We start from the raw sequence: 10,312 nt of genomic DNA, 5'->3' as shown, positions 1-10,312 counted from the left end.
GACTTATATATGAGGGATCTCATATCTAGAATTAGAGGCTGTAGTTAATTGTGCAATAAATGAGGGGAACTGGTTCAACATGTCTTTTTCTTTTTCTTTTTTCTGTCAAACTGGTTCAACATGTTTAAGTACTCCAGCAATTTTGATGAAAAGCTGATCCCTCTAGATTGAGACAAGTGCATCTTTTCATAGTGAGATACAGGGGCTAAAAATAATGGCTGATTTATATTTGTTTACCTCTTGACTACGCCAAGGAGAAGCAGAGAACCATAATTCTGTAGGGCCCACTAAACAATTTGGAAAGTCGGGTTATTTTAATGAGAAAATTACACACGGGTCTCATAGAAGAGAATTAATTCAGATAAAGTTTCTGAAAATCCCCAAATTCTTCCTAAGTCCCTAGGGACCTCAGAACAAAATATTCGAATTGTGAATTTACCTACTTGCCCCCCCAATTAATTTGAGTTTGAATATTTTGCCTGCGTCAAACCCTCAGCCCCTCCTCTGTTTCTCATTCGGTTAATTGTCACTTGTTTGAAAAACCACTTCCCTAGGGAGTTCGTGTTGCATCCGTCATTGGCATTGTGGGTTCATCGTTGGTTCTCCCTGGGTGAGTCCTCGTTCTACTCTCATTTTCTTCTCCATGGTCTGAACAATTCCATGGAAATCTATTTTTATCGTTCTCATTTTTTCATCTCCAACAACCTATGATTACATCAACTTGTCGGCAAAGGGAACTACTGCAGGAGAGCACAACTCAGTGCGTCTCCATTATCTTCACTGCGCTCATATCGCCTAAAGCTACCAGCGTCAATGACCCACTGATGATGCCTTTTGTCGTCAAAGCACTCAATTAAACTAGGTCCCAATTAATTTGTAGTTTAGGGTCGACCTAGGTCATTACTTCCAAGGAACAATTTATGGGTTTCTTTAGGTAAAAATTCAGGTGATAAAAAAATGCAATAAATTGGACCTAAACTAAATTGCAAAATTCTAATTCTAAATGGAAAATGCAAATGTCCTAAAATCTATATGAAAATTAAATTAAACTAAATGAATGCAATGTAATTTTTGGGGGGTTTTTTTGAAGGAAAATAAAAATAATGAATAAAGAAAATTAATCAGAAAGCAAAGAAAATTAACAAGTAAAAATTCAGAGATTTCTCTTCAGGTACGGTAGAGGGGACAACTTAAGATTCGTATGAATTCAACCTTCATAACCTTAATCAGTTAATTAGACCAAAGGGAAGTGATAAGAGAGTGGAATTAATAAACTTAATTACCTACTTGAAACAAAGGGAACCCTCAATTTCAAAAGCCCTTAAACTATTAGAGAACTCATAACAGTATAAGGTTGGTTGATTAAGCTTATTAAAACCAATGAAAAATAACTCAATTAATTTTGGAAATTATGTTTGAAATTATCCAATTAAACAATTAGAAAATTAACCAACTTAATTAAACAATTAAGAGGCAAAAGAACCCAAATTTTGCAATTCAAACCACATTGATAATTAAACTCATAATGAAAACTCAATTATAAATTCAATTAACAATGCAAAGGTTCTAAACATAAATTCCAACAAGTGTCTCAACACAAATAAAATCCAAATATCAATTAATCCAAGAATAAAATTGACAATCTAGAACTAAATTGTCTCAACAGAAATACAACTTAAAATTATTTAAAACTAAATAATTTCAAGTCCTTGAATTAAAAAGATAAATGGAATATCACTCCCTTGTGGTCTTCAAGTGCTAGCCCAAGGCTCAAGTCTCCTTCATGCTCCTCCCAAGTTGCCTCCCTATAAGCTTAAGCTTCCATCAAATTGTCTCCTCCTCCAAGCTCTTTGGTGCAATTCACGGGCATGTGACGCACGGTGGATGATTCAAGTCGGTGAAGCACGCGTGGAGCAATTGATGAGAGTGGATGTTGCGGTATGGAATGGAATCAAGGAATTATGAGAGGCCGTGAGACTAGAGAAGTAGTGGTGAAGGAGGAGGATTTGACGTTCAAGTCTCTCTTTCGTGCGTTCAATGGAGAAGGATAAAAATAATATGACGGTGGATGATTGAGGGGTCTTAGGCGTTGAATTGTCCTCTCAAATAAGGAAATTATTTAATGGGAGAAAAGGAAATTTTTCTGAATCCAAAACTCAAGCCCATTAGTAATTAATTGACCCACTTGATATTAGCCATTGGATTGTGCTTAGATTCCAAGAAACAATCTTGCACCATTGGATTTCCTATGTGCCCCTTTCTTGACCTACAAGAATTTAAGTGCATCCATTAATGTAGATTATATCCAAATATAATAAAAATTAAATATTAAATCTGCACAAAAATTAGGCAAGAAAGTGCAAAACTTTCTAAAAATAATCTTTCTAAAAATATGAGACTTGTTTTCAAAGAAATAGGAAAAATTAATTCCAAGTCAAAATAGGAAATCACAAAATATTTATATTTTTAATCCAAAATCTCAATTTTTATGCAAAATCCAAAAATCAACCAATTAATTCAATAATGCATAAAAAGTTTATTTAAGCTCAAAATTATCATTTAAATCCTAAATTAATGTGGGATAAAATATATAAAAATTGGGCTTTATCAATTCCCCCACACTTAGCCTTTGCACTCCTGGGCAAAGCAAATGAAGACCAAAGAGCAGGAAGGAAAAAAAAATCAAATAAAAGAGAATGTTCCAATCACAAGCAAAAAAGCAACAAAGCAATTAACATCTTTCTTATCCAAGTAATCTTCTCATGAATCAAGAAAATAAACATCATGGCAATTTACTTGACAAAGGGGAATCTAAGTCAGAAATCCCTCACCAAAGTTAATGTGTATGTCACTCATCACTCAAAAGTATATCGGCTTATGTTTACACTCAAAATCATCCTATCCAATCCTCTTTCATAGGCTTGACAAGAATCTAAATTCTCCACCAATCATAAAGCAATTACAAGCATAAATCAAAAGGACTTTTATTAGGTTATAATGGGGCTAAGGTAAAGAAAAGAAAGGATAGAGTGTTTGGGAAAACAAAGGTGAACATCTTAGGAAATGAAGAGAGTCAATAAAAAAAAAATAATGGAATGCAAGAAACTAAATTAAACTTGAATTGGGTCATTCTTCTTCTTCTTTTTCTGCTTTTCTCTTCTCCTTTTTTTTTTTTTTTTTTTACTTTCTTAGGCCGTTATATATATGCTCTTTTGACGCGAACCTTCATATTGGTGATACAAAGGCCCGGTTACTCAAGCATGGATAACTCATTGGCACTAAGATGCTACTAGCACGCTCATAGCTTTTACTGGCCGTTTGACGCGAAGATCAACATTGGTGATGAAGATCCCCGGTTACTAAGCACAGCTTAAACTAGAGGAGCGGAATCTTATTACAATATTTTTTTTCTTTTTTTTTTCAAATTGACCCAAACCATAACTCCAAATGTGTTCCTCCATCCCAAACACATATAATATAACACTCTTCAACTCCTAAGACATTCAAAAGGGTAGGATTTTTTTTTTTGGCTATGGGTTAAGAGAAAAAAAATGATGAAGGCTCAAAAGGGGTTAAGCAAAGGATAAATGCAGAAAAGGGTAGGCTTTTGGCTTATCTGGCTAGAAAAATTAAAATGAATGCCTTTATCATCTTTATGAATGCAAATGCACAAATTGGTCTCAAACAAGATTCAAGTCAAGTTCTAGATCAAGGAAAGAGATAGGGATGTACACACATGAAAAGAAGAAATGCATCAGGCTCAAAACCTCACTAGGCATATGATTACTAGCTTAAATTCACCTAAGTCAAATCCATTGCCACTTAGTTTATCCACTCAAGACATGATCAGTCACTTTTCAAATCAAGAATGCATCATACTTGAATCACTTCAAACTTGCAATCTTCACAAACAAAACGAAACAAAAAAGAGGAACTAAAACAAAAGTAAAAACACACCAAAAAAAAGGAAAAAAAACTAAAAGAATGAAATCCCTCCCCCACACTTAAACAATGCATTGTCCTCAATGCAGAACACATAGGCAAGTCACAAAGCAAGTAGTATCCAGCACAGCCCAACTCAATAATATGACAATGCAAAGCAAAAAGAGTGAAGGGAAGGAATACAACCAAGGCTACGTGGCGTCTCGTAGTGTGATAACCTCTACATCTTGGGTAGAGAACCCCTCGTAGTAAGGCTTCAAGCGATGACCATTGACTGTAAAGCATCTTCCAGTTGGCTCTCTCTTAATCTCTACAGCACCATAGGAAAAACATTAGTGACAATAAAAGGTCCCTCCCATCTAGAACGGAGCTTACCAGGCATGAATTTAAGTCTAGAGACATAAAGTAGAACTTTTTGGCCCACGTGAAACTCCCTTCTTAAGATGAGCTTATCATGGATAGCCTTGGTCCTTTCCTTGTAGATCCGAGCATTCTCATAGGCTTCTCTCCTAAGCTCTTCAAGTTCTTGCAATTGTAACTTTCTTTCAACACCAGCACTAGCAAGATCAAGGCTGCAGCTTTTGATGGCCCAATATGCCTTGTGCTCCACCTCTACTGGCAGATGACAAGCCTTACCAAAGACAATTCGATATGGGGACATTCCAATTGGGCTTTTATATGCTGTACGATATGCCCAGAGTGCATCATCCAGCCTCTTGCTCCAATCCTTTCTGTTAGGTTGCACTGTCTTTTCAAGAATGAGCTTAATTTCTCTGTTTGAGAGTTCTGCTTGACCGTTTGTCTGAGGGTGGTATGGAGTAGCCACCTTATGCATCACACCATACTTGCTCAGTAAGCTCTGCATACTTCGGTTGCAAAAATGAGTACCCTGATCGCTAATGATAGCTCTTGGGATTCCAAACCTGCAGAAGATGTGAGACCTGACAAAAGAAACCACTACAGAAGAGTCATTAGTACGAGTGGGGATTGCCTCAACCCACTTAGAGACATAATCCACAGCAAGCAGAATGTAAACATAACCAAATGAAGTAGGAAAAGGTCCCATGAAATCAATACCCCAAACGTCAAAGACTTCACAGAACAACAGCGGCTGTTGAGGCATCTCATGCTTCCTGGAAATATTGCCAACAAATTGGCACCTGGAACACTTCTTACAAAACTCGTGGGCATCATGGAATAGAGTGGGCCAGAATAACCCACTTTCTAAAACCTTCCTAGCAGTACGCTTAGCACTAAAGTGCCCTCCACAAGCAAGGTGTGGCAAAATGTCAACACAGATTCAAATTCACTATCAGGAATGCATCGCCTAATAACCTGATCATTGCAAATGTGCCACAAGTAGGGATCATCCCATATATAGAACCTAGCATCACTCTTAAACTTGTTTAATTGATGCTTATTCATATCAGTTGGTAAAACAGATGCAGCCAGATAATTAGCAATGTCAGCATACCACGGAACAGTCATATCAACTCCACAAAGTCTATTATCAGGAAAATCATCTAAGGGTAAAGAAGATGTTACCACAGGAGTCTCAATCCTACTCAAGTGATCAGCTACCATGTTCTCTGCACCGCTCTTATCACGGATCTCCACATCAAACTCCTGTATCAGCATTACCCATCTAATCAAGCGGGGTTTGGAGTCTGGCTTCTTGAACAAGTACTTGATAGCCGAATGATCTGTAAAGACAGTCACTTTTGTGTGGAGGATGTAAGAACGAAATTTCTCAAGCCCAAACACAATTGCAAATAGCTCTTTCTCGTGGTTGTGTAATTAGCCTGGGTGGCATCCAGTGTCCGTGATGCATATGCTATGATATGTTGCCGCTTTTCTATTCTCTGAGCAAGAACTGCACCCAATGCATAATCAGAAGCATCACACAAGAGCTCAAAGGGAAGGCTCCAATTAGGTGGCTGAATGATAGGAGGTGTAGTGAGTCGCTTTTTCAACTCATCCCAAGCACACCTACAAGCATCATCAAAAACAAAGCCCACATCTTTCTGCAGTAAACGAGATAATGGTAATGCAATTTTACTAAAGTCCTGAATGAATCGCCTGTAAAATCCAGCATGCCCAAGAAAAGAGCGCACATCTTTCACACAAGAGGGATATGGAAGAGATGAAATAATATCAATTTTGGCTTTATCAACCTCAATGCCATCATGTGAGACAACATGTCCTAAAACAATGCCTTTCTTGACCATAAAATGACATTTCTCAAAATTCAGCACAAGATTATATTCAATGCATCTTTCCAAAACCCTATCCAAACTAGCTAAGCATGCATCAAAAGAATCACCATAGACAGTGAAATCATCCATAAATACTTCCATGCAATGCTCAAGAAAATCAGAAAATATGGAGACCATGCAACGCTGAAAAGTGCCAGGTGCATTACATAATCCAAACGGCATGCGTCTGTATGCAAAGGTTCCAAATGGACATGTGAATGTGGTCTTATCCTGATCCTCAGGTGCAATAGAAATTTGAAAATATCCAGAAAAACCATCCAAAAAGCAATAATGGGATCTACCAGCCAGTCTTTCAAGCATTTGATCAATAAAGGGAAGGGGGTAATGATCTTTTCTGGTCACAGAATTCAACTTCCTATAATCAATACATACCCTCCAGCTATTCTGGACTCTAGTTGGAACAAGCTCACCTTCATCATTACGAATAACAGTAATACCAGTCTTTTTCGGAACTACCTGAACCGGACTAACCCACTGGCTATCAGAAATGGGATAGATTATACCTGCAGAAAGAAGTTTAGAAACCTCTTTCTTTACCACATCAAGAATCAATGGGTTGAGTCGCCTCTGTGGCTGACGCACAGCTTTGGCACTATCCTCTAACAAAATCCGGTGCATGCACACATTAGGGCTAATTCCAGGAATATCAGCAAGAGTCCATCCAATAGCTTTCATCCTTCTTTTCAGCACCTCCAGGAGGCGAATTTCTTCATCAACAGCTATGTCGCTAGCTAGAATCACTGGCAATGTCTCATCTTCCCCCAAATAGGCATATTTCAGCGAATCAGGAAGTGGCTTTAGCTCTAAAGAAGGAGCTTGCTCAATTGAGGGCACGAGGGGCTTCAAATCAATGTTAGTCAAACTAGAAACCTGCATTGAAGACTCACAAGCAAAAGAGCAGACTTTCCCAACTTGGGAATCATTAGCAGGAACAGTAACAACAGAAGAATCAGATAATACGCCACAATTCATGAAAGAAGTGCCATCAGTAGCACTCATGTCAGAAGCAACATCAGGATCAGAATCAGAGACCTCTATATCAGGGACATGATCAATGTTAACTAACAGCTCAGAGTCAGGTAATGTAGATGAATCAGTTGCATCTATAGCATCAATCACACTAAGTAACTGAGAGAGTCCATGTGAATCAACAGAAGTACTAGATGAGGAATCACTGAAAGTGCCAAGTCTATGGACAGGTGCAGAAGAATCAAAACTAGAATGTCTAACAATCTCAATGAAATCAGTGAAAACATCAATATCAGCAGCATCTATACCAGTACAAGTATCACAACTACCAATTTCAGAACATGAACAAGAGATAGAATCATCTAAGCCAACAATATCACATGATCTACTTATCATACTATCTCTAAAATCTATGACAGCATCATCAGTAATAATGTCAACAAAACTAACATCAATCTCAGCACAACTATCAGGTGGATGTCTCATAGAGTCAAGCACATCAAATCTAATGATTTTACCAGCAAATTCCATAGTAAGAGTACCAGCATGCACATCTATCATAGCCCTAGCAGTCTTAAGAAATGGCCTACCCAAAATCAAAGATGAATGTCCCTTTTGCCTAAATCTAGCATCATCCATATCAAGAACATAGAAGTCTGCAGGAAATATGAGATCTTTTACCTTCACCAAGACATCCTCCAAGACTCCTTCTGGAACTACACAGCGTCTGTCAGCAAGAGAAGCGATTAGATTTGTAGGCTTAAGATCCACACCTTGAAGTTGAGCAAAAACTGATTTTGGCATGACATTGATAGCCGCTCCTAGATCTGCTAGAGCATCTGAAAACTCAATGTTACCAATGGTGCACGGTATGAGAAAGCTACCAGGATCCTTGCACTTCACTGGCATTGGCATTTGATAAAGAGAGGAGACAACCGCCCCTAAGTCAACTTTGCCATCATGCTTAAGCCTTCTCTTGGTGGTACACAACTCCTTCAAAAACTTCGCATACTTAGGCACTTGTGCAACTAGATCAACCAATGGAACATTGATCACCACCTTTTTGAAGATATCATAAACCTCTTTGAACATCTCAGCTTCTTTCTTTTCCTTTCAGCCCTAATCACCCCTGTAGGAAAAGGTAAGACTTGCTCGCTCACTTTCTTCCTTCTTCCCTTCCCTCTTTTCTTGCTCTTCTTGCAATGCCACATGTTGTGGTGTTAAAAATGGACTTATTATGCGATGTGGAAGCAGGGGGAGAATCTTTAATGATAGCTTCCTTCCTTGTTGTTGAAGCATGGGTAGTGACAGGATCTGCAGAGGTAATTGAATTTCCGCTTCTAAGAGATATAGCATTAATTCCACCAATGTTAGGATTCTGCTGGGTGCCAACATTAGGGTTAACTACTACTTGAGATGGCAACTTCCCTGAGCCTTGACTTTGCATGTTACTAAATGCATTAGATAACTGCCCAATTTGAGTTTGAAGATTCTGAATTTCTTGGCTATGTTGCAAATCCTTTTGTTCAAACTTATCCATCAGGAGTTTCATCATGCCTTCTAACTTTGAACTCTCATCTTGATTGGGCATAGTTTGCCTAACTTGTTGGAACATTTTACCACCAGAAGAGTTTATGCCTTGATTGAACTGTGATTGTTGAGGCTGGCCACTCCCATATCTGAGATTTGGATGGTCACGCCATCCAGGGTTGTATGTATTTGAGTAAGGATCATATTTCTGGCCACCTTGAGTCATAGGCTTAGTGTGGTATACTGCATTACACGAGTCAACTCCATCATTTAGGTAAGGGCAAGAGTCAGTGGTGTGAGTAGCTAGAGAGCAAATAGAGCAAAGTGGCCCAATTAGAGCTGTAGAGTCAGCTTGTGGGATGAAAGCAGAGGAAGATCCCACAGAAGGAGCCATATTTTGGGAGTTTTTCATCTGAAATACAACCATTTTCTCCATAGCAGATGTTAACTTATCAATTTTGCTCTCAAGGCGAGACTCAGAATAAGATGAATGCAATCCAACTTCATTTACTCTAGCTTGCTGCCTAGTACCAAACTGTTGGGTATTTTCAGCTTTCTTTTCAATCAATCTCCAAGCAGCTTCAACAGTCAAGTCAAGAAGAGCACCTCCAGCAGCAGAATCTAGTAAATCTCTCTCAAGAGGCAAGAGCCCTTCATGAAAATATTGAATCAACAATGTATCTGAAATTTGGTGGTGAGGACAACTGGATAACAATGCCTTAAAGCGCTCATAATACTCATATAAGGATTCCCCAGACATTTGTCGACAACCACAAATATCCTTCCTGATGGAGGAAGTACGAGATGCTGGGAAATACTTTTCCAAAAACAACCTTTTCAGCTGGTCCCATGAAGTAATGAATCCAGGAGGTAAGCGAAGAAGCCAATTCTTTGCAGAACTTTCCAAAGAAAATGGGAAGGCACGCATCTTAATCTGATCCTCAGACACACCAGAAGGCTTCATAGCAGTACAGATCATATGAAAAGTCTTCAAGTGATTGTATGGATCCTCGCCTGCAAGACCATTAAATTTTGGAAGTAAGTGAATCAATCCAGACTTTAACTCAAAATCAGTGTCAATATCAGGATAATTAATGCACCAATTTTGAAAATGCAGATCAGGTGAAACCAATTCCTTGATAGTCCTAGCAGGATTAGCCATGCTACTGTCAGAATGAGAAGAGTCAGGAGAATTAGAGGAATCAGCAGTTAACTTAACAGAAGAATCACTTTCTATAAGATTGCTAGCTTGAGCCCCTCCTTCTTTGATGAAAAGTCCTCTCAATCTCAGGATCAAATTCAAACAATTCTTTGCTAGAGGATCTAGTCATGCACTAAGCAACTATCACAAATCAAAGTGAAATGAAAAGAAGGAAAAAAAAAAATGCACCAAAAAAAAAACAGAGAAAAAAATGCAAATCACCTAGAAATCAAACCTAAAGTTTAACCATTGCTCCCCGGCAACGGCGCCAAAATTGATGATGCCTTTTGTCGTCAAAGCACTCAATTAAACTAGGTCCCAATTAATTTGTAGTTTAGGATCGACCTAGGTCATTACTTCCAAGGAGCAAGTTATGGGTTTCTTTAGGTAAAAA

At 38.3% G+C, this 10,312-nt stretch overlaps 1 protein-coding gene across 1 annotated transcript; it reads right to left on the bottom strand.

The window, feature by feature from the left end:
* Positions 1-8,343: 8,343 nt before the first annotated feature.
* LOC114725075 (uncharacterized) lies at positions 8,344-9,879 on the bottom strand. Its single transcript, XM_028911539.1, has one exon. It carries the CDS (start codon positions 9,877-9,879, stop codon positions 8,344-8,346), a length of 1,536 nt encoding a protein of 511 aa, XP_028767372.1.
* Between the last annotated feature and the right edge of the window lie 433 nt (positions 9,880-10,312).

Source organism: Neltuma alba, unplaced genomic scaffold, assembly GCF_004799145.2.
Source record: "Neltuma alba isolate B1F8T4 unplaced genomic scaffold, ASM479914v2 tig00012221_pilon, whole genome shotgun sequence".
Lineage (NCBI taxonomy): Eukaryota > Viridiplantae > Streptophyta > Magnoliopsida > Fabales > Fabaceae > Neltuma > Neltuma alba.
Note: the sequence above shows the minus strand (reverse complement) of the source record. Positions and strands in the feature narration are given on the sequence as shown.